Consider the following 20,281-nt stretch of genomic DNA (forward strand, 5'->3'; position numbering starts at 1 on the left):
ATGACTTCAATGGCACTGCTAAGGTAATTTTTTTTTAGTTATTTTTTTGTGGCTAGAAGGGCTAGGTACATTTGGTTAGCTAACTAGCTAGTTAGTTAGCTAAATTTATAACTAGCATGGCGAGATACATTAATGACTACAGTGGCTCTGCTGATGTTATTAGGTTAGCTAGCTAGCTAAATTTGTGACTAGCATGGCAAGGTACATTTTGATTAGCTAACTAGCTAGCTAGTTATCTACATTTATGAGTGGCACTGCTGAGGTAACTTAATTTGAATACCTAATTAGACAATGCTACCTAGTTTACTAACTAAACGTATTGCTAGATTAGCATTGCTAAAAATATATGATTATAGTAGCTTAGTTAGCTAGTTTGCACTGCTGAGATGAATGTTTTGTGCTTAGTTGGTCTGTTTACTGGGATTTTAAAAATGTTAGCTATATTTTTAAAAGCAAGACGGAATGTATTTAGATTATTTTATTTAATCAAAAATAGCAAGTTTATTGAAGCTCTGTGAAAAAAAAAAATGTTTAGTATTTGGTGTTCAGTGTTTGACCCTCAGACAAATGTTTAGTCTTGTTCGGTTTTAGCCAGAAGTGTTCCTCTTATCTTAGTATAGGAATTTATCACTCATTGACAGTGATATTTCTTTGAAAGAACCATTATGACTCTTTATTTTGCAGTAAAATTTTCCCACTATTGGCTTACCTTTATTTCATAAGCTCTAAAAGTTATTGTGTGTATGTTTTCAGGTGATTTTTTTTCTTTTCTTTTTTTCTCAAAATTCTTTGAATGCTATGAACTGGAATGCCATCTATGATGATGTTTCCCAGTTCTGGTTCCTGAGGAGCCAGATGAAGCAATAAGGGGAATGTTAATGAACTAATTATTTGTATCTGGTTTGTTGTAGCAGCGAAAACACTGCTGCTCTATGACATTCTCTGCTTTATTAGAAGAACCAAATAAAGTGTAGTCACAAAATGAATGGCATAAATTAATAATTGCATTAATTAGCTTTGTTGGTTGCTTTTTTAAGTGTTCAGGTAAACTGTTTTTAATAGCTTCTTAATTTTTCATGCTCTTTTTTTTGTGTCTCTTAACCACAGGGTCAGGTAGAAGTCTGTGTTTTGCAGCAGGTTCCTCAGTGCACTCAAGAGAACACGGAGTACTATGTGTTATTGGAAGGCTCAGCTGTACACCATGTCACCACAGCTAAGAAGAAAGAGGGCGCTCATTTATTGAGCTTTACTGCACCTGGTAAGTCTTACTGCAAGAGATACAACCAGTATTCTTATTGTGGAGCATTTGAGCCCACTTCTTAAAAAAATGCTTTAATTAAAGTATAATTGGTAGATTATCAAGCAGTTGCATGTTTGAGTGCCTCACCACAGCATTTCTTTTGGGTTCAAGGCAGAACTCTGATGAGGACAGTACAAATAATACATGTTTTATTTTCTTTCAGCTGTTCAGATATTGATTTGCTTTTCTGGTTCAGATCAATGTCAATGTCTCCAATTATCTAGCTCAAGGACAAACATGCAGTCTACATAAGAATTCTCTGATACAAAACAGCATGCAAGCTTTCTTTAATAATACAAGATTTTAAAGTCTTCTTAAGTCTCACCATATTGGGAAGATGGTCTGGTGTTCTGAATGTAAAATGTATTTAGAGTATTAGTCTTAGCTTTGCCAGTAATTAAGGGGCTATACAAAATTTTATTCTGGTGCCTTCTGTATATAGTGCATATTGGCATTAAAGGTCTGTTTCAAAGTCTGTTTCTTACAGCCATAAATAATGCCTAAAGGAAAAACCCCACCATAAGTAAATTATATCAGAGGTCCATCGTGAACACTGGACTTGTCGGTTAAGATTTGAGAGGGGTGTAATTTGTTACAGTAATTTATCAGTTTTCCTGCACTCTTGGTGACTTCCTGGATGAGTAATTTGTTTCTCGGTTTGTCTTTCTCGAAGGTCACAATGTTCCAGAGAAGGTGTCACTGCAGGTGTATTGCTGGCAAAGTGACAGCAACCAGTTGACCCCTCTCTCTGGGTCAGAGGAGCTTGTGTTGGAATATAAACAGGACAAAATACAGGAGGTGGCCGATCAGCTCATATTGAATCCTGACCTCCTGACCTCCAGCACTTATCAGGATATCCAGAGGAAGTTCTGTCTTGGAGAAAATTTCCGATCAATGCAGAATAGTTTAGCTCTGAATGTTCAGTCAGGGACCTGCCAAGATCTGCCAGAGGAAACTACAGGATTTGACCAAAGACAAGATGAGCCCAATGAAGGGTCCTCTAGTGAGGAGAATAGAGACAGCACAAGTGAAAGTTCTGAATACTGGGAACTTGGTCCTGATCACAGATGTGCACTTGAGCCATGTAGTGCTGTTGATGTGAAAATTACACAGGCATTTGCTAACATGCGCTCTCATCTGGAGTGGAACAGCCAGAAGATACAAGATCCTCAAGGTAAATATTGCACTAAGCCCTGTTTTAATTTCTTTCAATGTTGTTTAGCCTGCGCTGTGAGTTATGTAGTATTAGCTTTGGCAATATCTCAAATATATGAACCATTCACTAAATGCTTCATTTTTATATACTTTAATTTAGACTACAATCATGTGTGTGACTAAAACCAGAAATAAACATGATTTGCAGAGGGTGGGAATGTTTACTGTGAGGACGTTAACACTAGCAGCAAAAAAAATCGAAACTATTCATTGGTAAAATTAAGTTTCTAGGGCTTCATTATACAACTGTTAATCTATTCAGGAAGTATATACAGTCCCTTCAAAGTATTAGAACAGTAAGCCTGATCCCTTTATATCAACTTTAAACACTGTGGTTTGTCATTAAGAGTAAAAAAAAAAAAAAAAGGAACATATGACAGATCAACATTTCAACTTTGTTTTTACATCTAATCCTATACACAGTTCAGAAGTCAGCACTTTCTGGTCTGAACCCACCTATTTTTCTTCTGAGCAAAAGTATTGAACAGATACAGTTAAAATAAATTTAAGTGAATAAGACTTAATCTTTAAACGCAAATAATTTTCTTGTAATAACTGTATCACATCTGTGACCCACTGACATCACTAAACTTCTGTATTCTTCTTTTCTAAAGCTTTTCCATGTAGTGTGTTTTGGGCCATGTTACTTAGTACACTTGTGATGACCTCCTTCTTCAGGACATTCCATACGGTTGTTCTGGCTATGAACAATATTTAAGCAATAACTCTGATTGATTTTCCATCTTTTCTCAGCTTCACCGTCACATGTTTCAGCACTTTTGTTCATAAGAAAAATGAGATGTAAATACCTAATAATAAAAAAATGAAATGTTTATCTTTTTTTATTACTACCACATAACAACTAACAAGTATGTGTCAGTCACTATAATACAATGAAACTACAATATAAAAAAGTGACTGTGCTGAAACGTAATATGACTGTGCTAAAACGTCTTTTTATTTACATCCTTATAAAGGTGTTTTATTTTCTAGAATAAAATGTAAAGTTTTTTAGCTGTCTTTTTTTTTTTTTTTTAGAAATGCTTACTTATAAGCTATTTAATGCTATAATGTTGTTCAGTAAGGTTTACTTGTGATGGCAATGGCAGAAATGATGAGACATCTTGTTTGTTTATTATATTATTATGCTAAGTAGACTCTATTGCTTTAAAGATATGCCAAATTGAACGTAAATTGAGTGTGAGCTGGGAATAACATCTTTTTTCTTTCAGATAATGATACAATTTGTAATGGATCAGCATTACACACTATATTCAATGAGGGGAATATGGTTTAACTGCTGAAAAGTGTTATTGCTAAGGAATATTTCAGGAATTTGATCTCACAAAAGATTGACCATGCAGTACAATGTCTTTTAATCACAATCACCAGTCTAGATTACTACCAGGATAGATACGTGTTTGCTTCTGGTTTTTTAGATACTTACATTTGATTTTAAATGACATAGGATTTGTAGCACTGATGTAGTTACACACATAGCTTTTGGTTAAGACTATCTGCTATATCACTGTGAAGCTAGAATTGGATGTTGTACTTTTATTTTGTGGTCTGTACTCTATCACATATGCTTATAAGAAATGAGGGAAAGGATTTAAAGGAAGTCTTCATTAATGAAGTCGTAGAGTTCAAACTGGACCTCTTCCATAATGCTAGCAATCGTTAGCACTAAATTGTTTGACAGACTTAGTGCCCGTCTCTATAATCTGTCTGTGCAACAAAGCGTCAGCTTGGAGTAATGGCTAGACTTTTCACCAGGATTTTCACTTCTTACAGAGGAGAAAAGAACAGTTGCACTGAGTAACTACCTCTGGTTTTGTAATGCATACAATACGGTGGCTTCTCTAGAAAGGGCTCACCCAGGACAACTGACACTTTACCTCAGTTTGACCCAGGAATTAGAAGTCCATCCATTGTTCTGATATTGTTTAAGTGACTGTACCCCAGGGTGAGGTGAAAATGCCTAAAAACTATGAGTGAGGTCACAGCTCTGGTTTTGACTGTAAAGAAATATACATAAGGTAATATTTTATTTTTGTTTTGTTTTGTTAGCTGAAACTGAATTACATTACAAAACATTGTATTATTGTATCACATTTCATGCTTTGCTTTAGAAAGGGTGTGGTGGTGTGTCGTAAAGTGAGAGCACAATGACAAAATCAAAGTCAAGTCTGGTCAAGTTTTTCTAGTACTTTTCAAATATCTTAGCTTTGTAAATGCTAAACCAAGGCTAAAGGAAAGAAGAATAAACCTTGGGAAGAAAAAAATATCAAAATAGGAAATCCCATTCTTTTTTGGTTGATGTCAAATAGCAACAAAACAAGAGAAATTGTACAAAACAAGAAGAAAATGACTTTCAAATTTTTATAAGTTTAAAATAATCGTTCATAAATTAAGACAAATATGAAAATCCTATCATTACTATTCAGATGTATAGCACCGAGGTTAAAATATTGAATTCTATTAGACTTTGTCTTGTCTGATTGAGAATGAGAATTCTGTTTTTGACTGCATTCAGTGAATTTTAGATGGCAAAAACTTTTATCTCCATTTTATCTTAAATTCATGATGAATTGTCCAGTTGAAATGCTCCAAATTGACTTAAAATACAATCTGTGACAAAATACAGAAATCTCTAATATAGCTGTTAGACAACAACAGTTGCATGTAAATGTAATATTTTATTTTTCTGGGCCAATCGAAGGGAAAGTTATACAAAGGGAAACACATTTTTTTAAATCCGGATTTAAATCTTTTTCTGGCTAAAAAATGATTAATTTATGTAAGTGATTAAAGTAATTAAAACAACCAGCTAATGTCTGGTGTCTGACATTAAAGTGAAATGTTGATTTTAAACTTTTAAACTTTATTTATTGACACCCAATCACATTTTAGAGCCTGTAGAGGACAAATGATGGACAGTATTTTGAGATTATCTTTATTTACGATAGATGTGGGGTTCCAAGAAGAAGAATTTTTGCAGTGATTCATTTGCCGTTGTCTCTGAACTAAATAATCCCACTGCAAATAATACCCCTGTACTGAAATTTTGTAAGGAACAATGGCGCTGGACCTTGCTAGAGGGGAAATGTTTCTAAACTACTAACCTTTTTGCTGTATGTAATATGAACTTGTGGTTGTTTTTTTTACTATGGTTCTGTGCAGCTCTTAGTGTCAGCGTGAGGGTGGGTGGGGTATGCTGGGGAGTCTTCTTTTCAAGGTGCAAGAGTACAATACAATGTGATTGTAGTTCAAAATGTGAAATAAAGTGAACGAAAAAAAAACCTGCAGAATCTGTATGGCAGCTCAAAATGTAGAGGAAAACATGCATTTTTAAAAATGGCCTGCGTGTACTGTATGTGTGGATCATGGCCGTAGAGAATATTCCTTACAAAGACTCATGGGACGTTGCTGTGGTAACACTGTTGTTTCTGTACCTTCATGACAGAGTAACCTTTGCAAAACAAATAACAGTGTGCAGCATGTGCCACAGGGAGTGATAGGACTAGCATCAGCATTACACCTGCACACTCCATGTGGGTGTGTTTGTGTTCAGAGCGCAAACTTACCAAGCCGGTTTTAAAGTGCTCTTTATGGTCTTTCTGCTGGTCCTGTACAAGTCATTGTTAACAGCCTGGGAATGATTAATGGTCCGTGAATAGTTGGGAATAAATAGTATTGACGTATGATTTTACCATGGCAGCATGATGGTGTGTGAAAATGTTTTGGAGGTATGATTTAAACCTGTTTACCATGTACACCAATCAGCCATAGGATTAAACCACCTGTCTGATATTGTGTAGTCCCACACTGGTTGCTCTTCCTTGGAGAACTTTTTTTTAATAGGTACTCGCCACTGCATACTAGGAGTGGACAATATAACAATAGCTTCAGATCTTCCCATCAACCATCAGAATGGTGGATAATGTTATCTTATTGATATTTTTAGAACAGGGTATGTAAATGTCTGTTCAAAAACGTTCAAAAAAGTTTTTTTTTTCATCTATTGCACTCCATTTGATTTCTTTTTCAGATCTACACAATAAGAAAACACCTCTCCAAATAGCCGTGAGTTTGGGTCTCTGTCACCTCACCCTCTTCTACCTTCAAAAGTCTGGAAATCAAATTACAGAACTCTCCAGCGGAGAAGAGCACAATCCTGTAGAAACGATCCAAAGCATGGGCGACACAGAATCAAGTGCATTAACCAAGTGAGTCAGTTTTTTTATATACACAAGTCATGGCTTATGTGTAGTAAATCTTTCTTTAGGGTTGATGGAGACAAGTTAAGCTCATACCCTGAAAAGTAAATGTTTGATTTTCCATTGCAGGATTTATGGTTAAACCAGGGCAGACCTTCCTATCCTTGTTGTATCGGTTTAGCTAGCAACAATATGTAGCTGTTTCATGGTGTGCCTGATTGACTGTTTTCACACCATCAGAAAAGAAAGCATTTTACTTCTATAGTTTTTGTGAGTGCGTTCATTCATTCATTCATTCATTTCTGAAGACAACTCTTAGTAGTTGTTCTGTAATCCTGTGTTTTATAGCACACTATAGAATTATTAAATATTTAACACAAATGGAATGTTTCCTCTGCTAAGACTACCCCAGTCAATTGTAAGTGAAGTTAAAGGATAACTTGAACTAAGCTTGAATATTTTAAGTTTTAGACAAACAAACTGCTTTTGCAGAATTGTCACAATAAACCATTTTATGTTGGTGTGTAATACTGGATTTAATTTTGTTACATACCATGTTTGTTTCTGAGTAATGCCATGTTTGTTTTCTGAGTTTGTCTCTGCATCCTAGGAATGCAGAAAACAGAGTATTAGTAAGGGTGGCCATATAGCAGAGATATATCAGATCATATCTCAGAACATATCCTGAAACTCAGCTAAAGAATGTCATATCTGTAGTGGAGAATAGTGTCTGTCTAAGCTGCAGAACCCTGTAATATAACTGAATGGTCAAATGCTGTCATTCTCAATTGTCAGCTATATTATTTTTATGATTAGTAACTGGAAACACTGCTGTTGAGAACTTCCATAATTCTTGGCAATATTATTGGCTCTTTTAATGTTTGAATTGGAATGTTTCAATAAAGTCAATTAGATCAGTCCTATTCTCTAATCAAATAATGTTTTTTTTTTTTTTTAGCCCTACAGCTTGCAGAGAGTCAAAGCCAGTGTGGATGTCTGACGTGTGGACTGATGACTCTCACCTTCTCCGATTCTGCCCTCTAACCAGCTCCCTCGTCCTGACAGTCAAACACAGCTCACATGTTGATGTGCAGAGCAGCATACAGCTGTATAGAGAAAAAACTAGAAATTCAGAAACAAACACACAAGTGAGTATACACTAGATTAACACAGCAACACCATTATCAGATCAACAGAATATAAGCTCTGGTTTTCTAGCATTCAGGAATGCATCGCTTTCATCCGACGCTCCCAACAGGCTTACAGTGCTAACCATAGGGGCATAGCGAAATCTAGATTTTTACACTATAAACAAGCTCAAAATTAGCAGACGAGCATGAATCAATAGGTAGAATGGGGGGACAGATTCCATAGAAATGCATTAATTAAGGCTGTTTCTTAAAATATTTTTATAATAGTCACACTAGAGCTGGGCGATTCATCGATTTTATAGATTAATTCGAATTTACAGTTAAGGACGATGTGTTTTTATGAAAATCGATTTTCTCTGAGTTTTAATTTTCACCACCGACGCACCTTTGTGGGCTCCTGTACTGAGCTTAGCCCCGCCGCTCTCTCCCTTCCTCCCGCGCGCGCCCCCCGCCCCTCTTTCCCTCTCTTCCTCTCTCTCTCCCGCGCGCACCCCACACAACACACACACAAACACATGACGGTGGAATTTGTGCCCAAAAAAGCTTTAAAAGCTTGTTTTGCAATTCAAGCCCAATGGGGAAAAGTCTTTACTTAATAGCATATTAAATTGTACTTGTTTTCTATTTTGTAAGTTTTATCAAAAAGGGCACCATTTTATTTCTTTCTATTTGTTTTTTGAGGGTGGGTTTATTTTATTTTTTTTTTAAGTTTGATGGTGCATGATGTCAGTACCTAAACTTGTACCTTTGCTTGTTTCTAGTTGCACTTTAACCACAAAGGGGACATTTAAGTGAAAACTAAATAAATAAAAACTAGTTTTAACCATTTTTAAAATCATCTTTACTTTGATTTTTAGTAGGGGAAAAAAATCGATTTAAATCGAAAATCAGATTTTTTTTTTAAAAATCGAAGATTTTTTTTTTTGGGCCATATTGCCCAGCTCTAAGTCACACATTTCCACAGAAATTAATTTTGCTATCTGTTCCTCTTTCCTACCTATTTGTTTTTTTTTCTCATCAGTCAACTTATCGTGACTTAATTTACATGACATAACATTTGGCAGATGCTTTTATCCAAAGCGACTTACAAATAATGATGTACATTTAGCAATAGAGGACAAAGAAGTTTAATTCAAAAAACATTTTTAGGCAGGGCCTAAAGGAGGCCAACAGGAAAAAGTTTTGAAGATGGCAGTGCCCAGAGAACTACCTCAAAGCTGCCTGTGCACTTTAATAGTTCTCAGTGCCTTGTTTTAAATGTCAGGACCCATAGACTTTTACCAATGAAGTGTGGAGCTTGTTAATGGTGTAAAATATTGATTTCTTTACATGGACAAGGCTATACCCCTATTACTAGCATTGTAAGCCTTCAGCTATTTCAGAATGCTGGGGGTGTACAGAGGTGGGATTCTTGACAATAGTTTGTACTCATTATAATGTTTCACTACACCCAAAGTCCATTTCACACCAGATTTCACCTTTAAAACTCTAATCATTTTTCAGTGTAAGTGTTATCACTTTTAACACACGTTATTGTGCTAGATACAAACTAATATTTTTTTTTTCATTATTATGTGCACAGTGAATTAAAGAAATATTTAGGTCTGGTTTCTGCATGGGTGTGTGTTTTTTATTTTTTTTTCTCCTTGGATTTAAAAAACATTTGGTGTCTTTGGTGAGACAATGATTGCCAGACTTTGGTGGCAATTATTCACCCGAAAAAAACATCAAACCCGTGAGCACACTGAAACCAGAACATTAAGGTTTAGGAGGTTTGTTAGATATTGTTACATATTATAACGTATAATTTTCTGCTTTGGTCCAGAGCCAACTCTGTAGGTAATAATGCTCATGTTTGTGTTGTAGATAGCAGAGCTGAGTGAAGATGCTGAGAAGAGCAGACAGAGACAGACAGATGACCCACATGATGGAGGTAAGTTTACAGAGTTACACCCATGCTATAATCACATCTAGTACTTTAAGATTTGCCTTTAGCTGTTAAATTGGCTGTATTTCTGCATTTCCATGTTTTTTTATATAGTAGAAAATGCCATTTTAACAGCTATTCTGAATAACTCAGCTGAACCACAGAACTGGAGCAAAACTAGTAGTGCTGTACAGTTAAATGCTGCTCTTTGCAGTGGACAAGATTGTGCAGGAGTTTACATAATGGTAGGAGTTTGTACATTTATTGGGTTGAAATACAGCAAGATACAACCCTGAAGTTGATTTGTCTGTCATTTTAAGACAGTTATTAGATCAGGTACTGTGTTTTGAGTAAAGAGTGATTTCTGTTCTGTTTACACACTTTTAAAAAAGTAAATGCGGAGGGGTAGTTCAGCTATAGCAGTTTTCACTGGATGCTTTGGTACCCAGTTAGTTGCTAGGTGGTTGTTGTGGTGGTGCAAAGTTATTGCTAGGTGGTTTGTAAGTGGTTGCTATACTGTTGCTAAAGTGATACTAATTGTTGTTTTGGCTGTTATATCACAGGTTGTTGCTTTAGTGTTGCTAAAGGATTGCTAGGCGGTTGCTATGGTGTTGCTAAGTAGTTGCTATGCTAAGTGAATGCAAGATGTGTGCTACAGTATGACAAGGTGTTTGATATTGTATTTTAAGCAGTTGCCATGATGTTGCTTAGTGGTCACTAGGCAGATGCTTAGGCAGTAGTTTCCTACGTGGTTGTTATGGTTGTTCTGGTGTTTCAGGTTGCTTCCCAGGTGTTGCCAAGTGTTTTATGTGGGACTTCATGCTGATGATTAGTTGTTACAAGCAAATTAGTCATTTTTACTAGGTTTTGGAACATTGCTGTGAAGATTTGATTGCATTTAGGTCAGGATGTTGAATGATCACTCTAACTCGCCGTTATCCGAGAGATCACAGTATCACTGCTTCCCAGAACAATGCTGGTACAACTAAAACACACGTCTCAAAGTGGCTGAATGCATTCAATAGGATATATAGTGAGTTTCATGCCTGATGTTTGTAAATCTTACCAGTGTCTACATTCACTCAGTGGCATAGCCCTTGGAAGTAACCATTTGTGATTCCTGCATGTGGTAAAAAGAATGTTCTAGAAAACAAATGAGGTGAAATTAAGACAAAAGAGGATTTTCGTAGGGGCTGTTCAGCTGTATTTTATTTCCAGTGACCTGCTGTACTCCTTTATCAGTACATATCTGACTGGTAAAACCCGAGGCTTCATTAAAATTGTTCTATTTGGGGTTGAAGCTAAGGGCACAGGGCAGTGGGAAGCGAGTCTTAAATCCAAAATAAATGAAAGCTGGCTGGGGCACAGACTGAGAACCGTGTGTATGCCCGTCTGTTACCTCAGGGGAAGGCTTAGGAATGCGCACACCTGTATAAGTTGTGAGGTGTTATCTGTGAGATCCAACATGCTCATGGCAAGGCATTGTAAATAATAATAAAGCATGAGTGAGACTTAATAGTGGGTGCCAGGGGGATGGGTTATTTAGACAATTACCACTTCAATTCTCAATCCACAGTGTCACTTTTGATCCATCAATATATTCTAGAATGCATTAACACCTACAGTGGAAAGTGCAGTCTGTGGTTATGTTTGTGACAGGCTGTATCTGGTTAAAACAGACAAGTGACTTCTGCAGCAATTACAGTACACTCAATGCAAAAAGCACCACACACACATCCTGCAGGCATGGGACATGGCCAAAGTTATAGGTCACAATACTAGACATTTGGCATGTCACTGAATAACATTACAATATATAGCTTCCTCAGATATCTATTAGGAAGTGGTTCTACTGTGTGTTTTTATATATAAATGCTTAAGAATTAAGCATTGATCATAAAGTCATCCAAAAGCAGTGTGTAAGACTGGTGGAGGAGAACATGCCTAGATGTATGAAAACTGTGGGTTATTCCACCAAATGAATATTGATTTCTGAACTCTTAAAACTTTATGAAAATGAACTTGTTTTCTTTGCATTATTTGAGGTCTGAAAGCTCTGCATCTTTTTTGTTATTTCAGCCATTTCTCATTTTCTGCAAATAAATGCTCTAAAGGACAATATTTTTATTTGGAATTAGGAAGAAATGTTGTCCGTAGTTTATATAATAAAACAACGTTTTATGTTCATTATACTTAAACATTTACGTAACTGAAGTGGTCTTTTAATTCACTCTAATACAGTCCATGTTATTGTGTATGTTGTTGCCTTTGGTGTATCAGTGGTGCAGCACAGTGACTGTATGTTTGTGTGCATTTAGTGTGAAGTGCTGCACTTTCATCCAAAATGAGGCCCACAAAGATCTGCACTGCTTACTTTCTGCATTGCAGACCTTATCACAGGTGGATTTTTGTGGATTTATTTACAGAATAAACTTGATCCAACCTAAAATAACCTTAATACCTGTCAGGGAAGCTAGCCCATCATTTCTAGGCTTTTTGTTTTGAGTTTAATATTAAAATTATTTCTAAAAATATTTTGGAACCTTTTAAAGACTCTGCTGGTTTGTTATTGTTCTAAGTCCATTTTTATTGTTAGGCCATTTTTAGAAGCAGATTACTCCATTAATCCTCAGAATAATTGGGAGCTTTCTCGTCGGCTGATCTAATCGAAAGTGGCAGCCTTAAAATTGAAACATTCAGTCTGAGTCTCTGTTTAACTTGTCCTGTTATCCTTCTGCTCTTCCTCACTGTTTCTCTTGTTGCACTCCTCTTGACCCCTCTTTCTTTTCTCTCTTGTGTCCGTCCACTCAGCCCCTTTCCTCTGTCACTGTGAGTTACGTCTGCCAGGGTTGTTAGGGTACATTGGGTGAACTTGGCTCGCTTAGGAGGACATTGTGGCGGGGTGTGGGATGACTATTTTAAACACACACTCTCTCACTCTTATTCTCTCTCTCTCTCTGTCTCTCTCTCTGTCTCTCTCTCTGTCTCTCTCTCTCTCTCTCTCTCTCTCTCTCTCTCTGTCTCTCTCTCGGTCTCTCTCTGTCTCTCTCTCGGTCTCTCTCTGTCTCTCTCTCTCTGTCTCTCTCTTTCTCTCTCTCTCTCTCTCAAACCTCAAACACACAGAATAGCCTTTGTGAGATGACTGAAGTTGGGTTTCCCAAACATGTCCAGTGTGAGGGCAGAGGCATTCTTTCTGGGTGGGCTGAGAGAGAAAGTGAGAGAGACACTGTACATTGTTAATGATGAAAGCTGAGGATCTCGCTGTCTGTTTTTGTCTCTTTCAGCCAGTCTGAATACACTGACCCAGAATACATCAGACTATGTGAAAATCTGTAGAACTGTTAATAAAGGCAATACCGTGATTTAAAAAATAATTCTGTAATAATTACACACTGTACTGTAAAAATGTTTTAGACACTTAAAAAAAAAACGAATCTGGACATTGTTTATTTACTCATAGTAAGCACAAATTAATTAATGCATAAAGTAGTGATTTGACTAGTGTTACATACTGTGCTAAATACTGTTACTTTACAGCTTCAAAGCCCATGGGAGCCTAGTATTATTGAATTATCTTTTTCCAACACCTGGTTTGGTAAATCAGTGTTTAACGAGTTGTCCCCCTGTCACAGGGGGACGTAGGGCCCTCGCACAACAGCGCAAATCGTACCGGGCCAAACCGAGAAACCAGTAGAAGTAATTTTAAGGTCTTATTGAGTGTGCCAATTTTCAAGAGTTTTCTATCCTGTTAAACACGTGAAATATTCATTTAAAATACAGGTGGCGCTTTAGCGCTGTTAAAATACATGTATTTGAAATTCTAATTCTACATCAAAGAACAGCCTTAGATAAGCAGGCCCGGTCAAATTTTGTGAGTTTTTCTCCGTTATAACCTCCTCAAAACACCTGGCATTACCTAGGTTTTGACCTCCTGTTTTGATGTGGCATCTCACAAATTCAACCATTTGCCATTTCGTCCTCGTTTGAGATATCGACTATTCCTTCACAATTTATCATCAGATATGTTCAATGTTTATTTTTACCAAATACCAAGAGAATTCAACAAATTTGCTAGGAGTAGTTTGACAATGTACACAAAAAAAGTGTGTAAAATGCAGATATTTCAAAATGGCCGACTTCCTGTTGGGCGGAGTCAGTCCTACCAATGCTGAAAATGTGTGTAATGATGTCTTTTGTGTTTTTGCCAAGTTTCATGAATTTTCAATAATCTGTTTTCTGACCGTGTCATGGTTTCACATTGGTTTAGTGTTGCGTCTCTAGTGAATCAATTGCTCGCCATTGGGTCGCCGTTTTACCGATCAACTAATCCTTTGGCAGTTATCATCAAATATGTCTGTTGTTCATTTACAGCGAAATAAGAGGTAATCTGACAAAGACTTTAGGAGCAGTTTAAATGAGTTTGTGAAAAATGTGTAAAAATATTACAAATTCCAATATGGCCGACTTCCTGTGGGGCGGAGCTAATACAAGCCAATTGCAAATATGTGCAGGGTCATACTATCTACGATCCTACCAAAATTAGAGAAGATTAGACAAATTTTGACACATCCACAGCTAATTTATTAAACGAACCAATTAGGGGGCGCTGTAGAGTCCGCTAGCTATACATGAAAAAATTGTCAATATATTTGTAAAGTGTTTTTAGGTCTTATGCAATCTGTCAATTTTCAAGAGGTTTCGAGCATTCCCGTAATGTCAAATATGCATTGAATCCTAGGTGGCGCTATAGAGCCAATGAAATACGTATATATGAAATTTTAATTTCAGATCAAAGTACTGCTTAAATCAAGCAGGCCTGTAAATTTTTGAGAGTTTTTAACCTTTTTAACCTCCTCAAACACCTACTAACACCAGAATGTATTCACTTCCTGTTTTAACGGGGCATCTCAAGCAATTCAACTGTCCGCCATTTCGTCCTCGTTTAAGATATCGACTATTCCTTCGCAATTTATCATCAGGTGTGTTAGTAGTTTATTACTGACAAATATTAAGAGTATTCAACAAATTCCCTAGGAGGAGTTCGACAAAGTATGCAAAAAATGTGTGTAAAATGCACATATTTCAAAATGGCCGACTTCCTGTTGGGCGGAGTCAATCATTCCAATACTAAAAATGTGTCTTATGATGTCTCTTGTGTTTTTACCAAGTTTCATGATTTTTCAATAATCTGTTTTATGACTGTGTCATGGTTTCACTTTGGTCTAGTGTTGCGTCTCCATTAAATTAATTGTCCGCCATTACATCATCGTTTCAGCTATCGACTATTCCTTCGCAATTTATCACCATGTATGTCTGGAGCCTATCCATACCAAATTTAGAGGTAATATGACAAAGACTCTAGGAGGAGTTTGAATGAGTTCGTGAAAAATGTGTAAAAATTCCACAAATTTCAAAATGGCCGACTTCCTTTTGGGCGGAGCTAGTACAAGCCAATGGGTAATATGTGCGGGATGATAGTTCCTATGTTGTTGCCAAAAATCGAGAATATTGGAGAAATTTTGAGACAGCTACAGCTAATTTAATGGCCTAAACAAAATAGAGGGCGCTGTAGAGTCCTCTAGCTACACATGAGAAAAACGACAAAATATTCCTAAATCATTTCAAAGACTTATTGAATCTGCCAATCATCAAGAGGCTGAGAGCTTTTCATAAATATGATATAAAATAGGTGGCGCTAGAGAGCTGATGAAAGACGAATTTACGAAATTCCAACTTACGGTTAAAGTATGGCCAAGGCCAAATAGCTCTGTAAAATTTTAGGAGTTTTCAAACAACCTAACCACTCCGAAACCCAGCGGGAAACCTTTTATTTTGCAACTTCCTGTCAAAATGGCCGACTTCCTGTTGGGCGGAGTCAAATAAAACCTAGTGATTCTTGTTGTTTATGAGGAGGTCAATGAGCGTACCAAAGTTGGTGCACGTTGGACAAACTTCATCCCGGCCACTGCCGACGTTTGGGGGCGCTATAGAGCTCCTGAACAACGCCAAAGTCCAGCCTCTATGGAACTTTAAAATTTTCGCCGAGCTTGAGGCCTGTGCCAAAATGCGTGAGTTTTCGAGTATCGGAAATGCCTCAAAAATGGACGCAAAGAGGCAGAATAATAATAACGAGTTGTCCCCCTGTCACAGGGGGACATAGGGCCCTCGCACAACAGCGCAAATCGTACCGGGCCAAACCGAGAAACCGGTAAAAGTAATTTTGAGGTCTTATTGAGTGTGCCAATTTTCAAGAGTTTTCTATCCTGTTAAACACGTGAAATATCCATTTAAAATACAGGTGGCGCTATGGCGCTGTTAAAATACATGTATTTGGAATTTTAATTCTACATCAAACAACAGCCTTAGATAAGCAGGCCGGTCAAATTTTGTGAGTTTTTCTCCGTTATAACCTCCTCAAAACACCTGGCATTACCTAGGTTTTCACCTCCTGTTTTGATGTGGGATCTCAAAAATTCAACCATCTGCCATTTCGTCCTCGTTTGAGATATCGACTATTCCTTCACAATTTATCATCAGATATGTTCAATGTTTATTTTTACCAAATACCAAGAGAATTCATCAAATTTGCTAGGAGTAGTTTGACAATGTACACAAAAAATGTGTGTAAAATGCAGATATTTCAAAATGGCCGACTTCCTGTTGGGCGGAGTCAGTCCTACCAATGCTGAAAATGTGTGTAATGATGTCTTTTGTGTTTTTGCCAAGTTTCATGAATTTTCAAAAATCTGTTTTCTGACCGTGTCATGGTTTCACTTTGGTTTAGTGTTGCGTCTCTAGTGAATCAATTGCTCGCCATTGGGTCACCGTTTTACCGATCAACTAATCCTTTGGCAGTTATCATCAAATATGTCTGTTGTTCATTTACAGCGAAATAAGAGGTAATCTGACAAAGACTTTAGGAGCAGTTTAAATGAGTTTGTGAAAAATGTGTAAAAATATTACAAATTCCAATATGGCCGACTTCCTGTTGGGCGGAGCTAATACAAGCCAATTGCAAATATGTGCAGGGTCACACTATCTACACTCCTACCAAAATTTGAGAAGATTAGACAAATTTTGACACATCCACAGCTAATTTATTAAACGAACAAATTAGGGGGCGCTGTAGAGTCCGCTAGCTATACATGAAAAAAATGTCAAAATATTTGTAAAGTGTTTTTAGGTCTTATGCAATCTGTCAATTTTCAAGAGGTTTTGAGCATTCCCGTAATTTCAAATATGCATTGAAACCTAGGTGGCGCTATAGAGCCAATGAAATACGTATATATGAAATTTTAATTTCAGATCAAACTACTGCTTAAATCAAGCAGGCCTGTAAATTTTCGAGAGTTTTCAACCTTTTTAACCTCCTCAAACACCTACTAACACCAGAATGTATTCACTTCCTGTTTTAACGGGGCATCTCAAGCAATTCAACTGTCCGCCATTTCGTCCTCGTTTAAGATATCGACTATTCCTTCGCAATTTATCATCAGGTGTGTTAGTAGTTTATTACTGACAAATATCAAGAGTATTCAACAAATTCCCTAGGAGGAGTTCGACAAAGTATGCAAAAAATGTGTGTAAAACACACTTTTTTCAAAATGGCCGACTTCCTGTTGGGCGGAGTCAGTCTTACCAATACTAAAAACGTGTCTTATGATGTCTCTTGTGTTTTTGCCAAGTTTCATGAATTTTCAATCATCTGTGTTATGACCGTGTCATGGTTTCACTTTTGTTTAGTGTTGCTTCTCCATTAAATTAATTGCCTGCCATTACGTCATCGTTTCAGCTATCGACTATTCCTTCGCAATTTATCACCACGTATGTCTGGAGCCTACCCACGCCCAATTTAGAGACAATCTGACAAAGACTCTAGGAGGAGTTTGAATGAGTTCGTGAAAAATGTGTAAAAATTCCACAAATTTCAAAATGGCCGACTTCCTGTTGGGCGGAGCTAATACCAGCCAATGGGTAATATGTGCGGGATGATACTCTCTATGTTGTTGCCAAAAATCGAGAATATTGGAGAAATTTTGAGACAGCTACAGCTAATTTAATGGCCTAAATAAAATAGGGGGCGCTGTAGAGTCATCTAGCTACACATGAGAAAAACGACAAAATATTTCTAAATCATTTCAAAGACTTATTGAATCTGCCAATTATCAAGAGGCTGAGAGCTTTTTATAAATGTGATATAAAATAGGTGGCGCTAGAGAGCTGATGAAAGACGAATTTACGAAATTCCAACTTACGGTCAAAGTATGGCCTAAGCCAAATAGCTCTGTAAAATTTTAGGAGTTTTCAAACATCCTAACCCCTCCGAAACCCAGCGGGAAACCTTTTATTTTGCAACTTCCTGTCAAAATGGCCGACTTCCTGTTGGGCGGAGTCAAATAAAACCTAGTGATTCTTGTTGTTTATGAGGAGGTCAATGAGCGTACCAAAGTTGGTGCACGTTGGACAAACTTCATCCCGGCCACTGCCGACGTTTGGGGGCGCTATAGAGCTCCTGAACAACGCCAAAGTCCAGCCTCTATGGAACTTTAAAATTTTCGCCGAGCTTGAGGTCTGTGCCAAAATGCGTGAGTTTTCGAGTATCGGAAATGCCTCAAAAATGGACGCAAAGAGGCAGAATAATAATAATAATAATAATAAACGGACCAAAAACAATAGGGCTTTGCACCTCCGGTGCAGGCTTCGCCTGCGCCTTCGGTGCTCGGGCCCTAATAACGAGTTGTCCCCCTGTCACAGGGGGACGTAGGGCCCTCGCACAACAGCGCAAATCGTACCGGGCCAAACCGAGAAACCGGTAAAAGTAATTTTAAGGTCTTATTGAGTGTGCCAATTTTCAAGAGTTTTCTATCCTGTTAAACATGTGAAATATCCATTTAAAATACAGGTGGCGCTATGGCGCTGTTAAAATTCATGTATTTGAAATTCTAATTCTACATCAAACAACAGCCTTAGATAAGCAGGCTGGTCAAATTTTGTGAGTTTTTCTCCGTTATAACCTCCTCAAAACACCTAGCATTACCTAGGTTTTCACCTCCTGTTTTGATGTGGCATCTCACAAATTCAACCATCTGCCATTTCGTCCTCGTTTGAGATATCGACTATTCCTTCACAATTTATCATCAGATATGTTCAATGTTTATTTTTACCAAATATCAAGAGAATTCAACAAAATTTGCTAGGAGTAGTTTGACAACATACGCAAAAAAATGTATGTAAAATGCAGATATTTCAAAATGGCCGACTTCCTGTTGGGCGGAGTCAGTCCTACCAATGCTGAAAATGTGTGTAATGATGTCTTTTGTGTTTTTGCCAAGTTTCATGAATTTTCAATAATCTGTTTTCTGACCGTGTCATGGTTTCACTTTGGTTTAGTGTTGCGTCTCTAGTGAATCAATTGCTCGCCATTGGGTCACCGTTTTACCGATCAACTAATCCTTTGGCAGTTATCATCAAATATGTCTGTTGTTCATTTACAGCGAAATAAGAGGTAATCTGACAAAGACTTTAGGAGCAGTTTAAATGAGTTTGTGAAAAATGTGTAAAAATATTACAAATTCCAACATGGCCGACTTCCTGTGGGGCGGAGCTAATACAAGCCAATTGCAAATATGTGCAGGGTCATACTATCTACGATCCTACCAAAATTTGAGAAGATTAGACAAATTTTGACCCATCCACAGCTAATTTATTAAAAGAACCAATTAGGGGGCGCTGTAGAGTCCGCTAGCTATACATGAAAAAATTGTCAAAATATTTGTAAAGTGTTTTTAGGTCTTATGCAATCTGTCAATTTTCAAGAGGTTTTGAGCATTCCCGTAATGTCAAATATGCATTGAAACCTAGGTGGCGCTATAGAGCCAATGAAATACGTATATATGAAATTTTAATTTCAGATCAAAGTACTGCTTAAATCAAGCAGGCCTGTAAATTTTTGAGAGTTTTTAACCTTTTTAACCTCCTCAAACACCTACTAACACCAGAATGTATTCACTTCCTGTTTTAATGGGGCATCTCAAGCAATTCAACTGTCCGCCATTTCGTCCTCGTTTAAGATATCGACTATTCCTTCGCAATTTATCATCAGGTGTGTTAGTAGTTTATTACTGACAAATATCAAGAGTATTCAATAAATTCCCTAGGAGGAGTTCGACAAAGTATGCAAAAAATGTGTGTAAAATGCACATATTTCAAAATGGCCGACTTCCTGTTGGGCGGAGTCAATCATTCCAATACTAAAAACGTGTCTTATGATGTCTCTTGTGTTTTTACCAAGTTTCATGAATTTTCAATCATCTGTGTTATGACCGTGTCATGGTTTCACTTTTGTTTAGTGTTGCGTCTCCATTAAATTAATTGCCTGCCATTACATCATCGTTTCAGCTATCGACTATTCCTTCGCAATTTATCACCATGTATGTCTGGAGCCTACCCACGCCCAATTTAGAGATAA

General features: G+C 37.1%; 1 protein-coding gene across 4 annotated transcripts in view; it reads left to right on the forward strand.

Annotated features, from left to right (window-relative positions):
• arhgef28a (Rho guanine nucleotide exchange factor (GEF) 28a) overlaps window positions 1–20,281 on the forward strand; it is a 200,891-nt gene that overhangs the window by 24,895 nt on the left and 155,715 nt on the right. For all 4 annotated transcript variants that reach the window (XM_049475014.1, XM_049475022.1, XM_049475019.1 and 1 more), the window contains exons 3-7: window positions 1,108–1,258; window positions 1,974–2,474; window positions 6,567–6,744; window positions 7,694–7,883; window positions 9,753–9,819. In XM_049475014.1, coding sequence (XP_049330971.1) covers window positions 1,108–1,258; window positions 1,974–2,474; window positions 6,567–6,744; window positions 7,694–7,883; window positions 9,753–9,819 — 1,087 coding nt within the window. The remainder of the gene's footprint in view (window positions 1–1,107; window positions 1,259–1,973; window positions 2,475–6,566; window positions 6,745–7,693; window positions 7,884–9,752; window positions 9,820–20,281) is intronic.

The sequence above is a fragment of the Astyanax mexicanus genome, chromosome 1, assembly GCF_023375975.1.
Source record: "Astyanax mexicanus isolate ESR-SI-001 chromosome 1, AstMex3_surface, whole genome shotgun sequence".
In the NCBI taxonomy this organism is placed as follows: Eukaryota; Metazoa; Chordata; class Actinopteri; order Characiformes; family Acestrorhamphidae; genus Astyanax; species Astyanax mexicanus.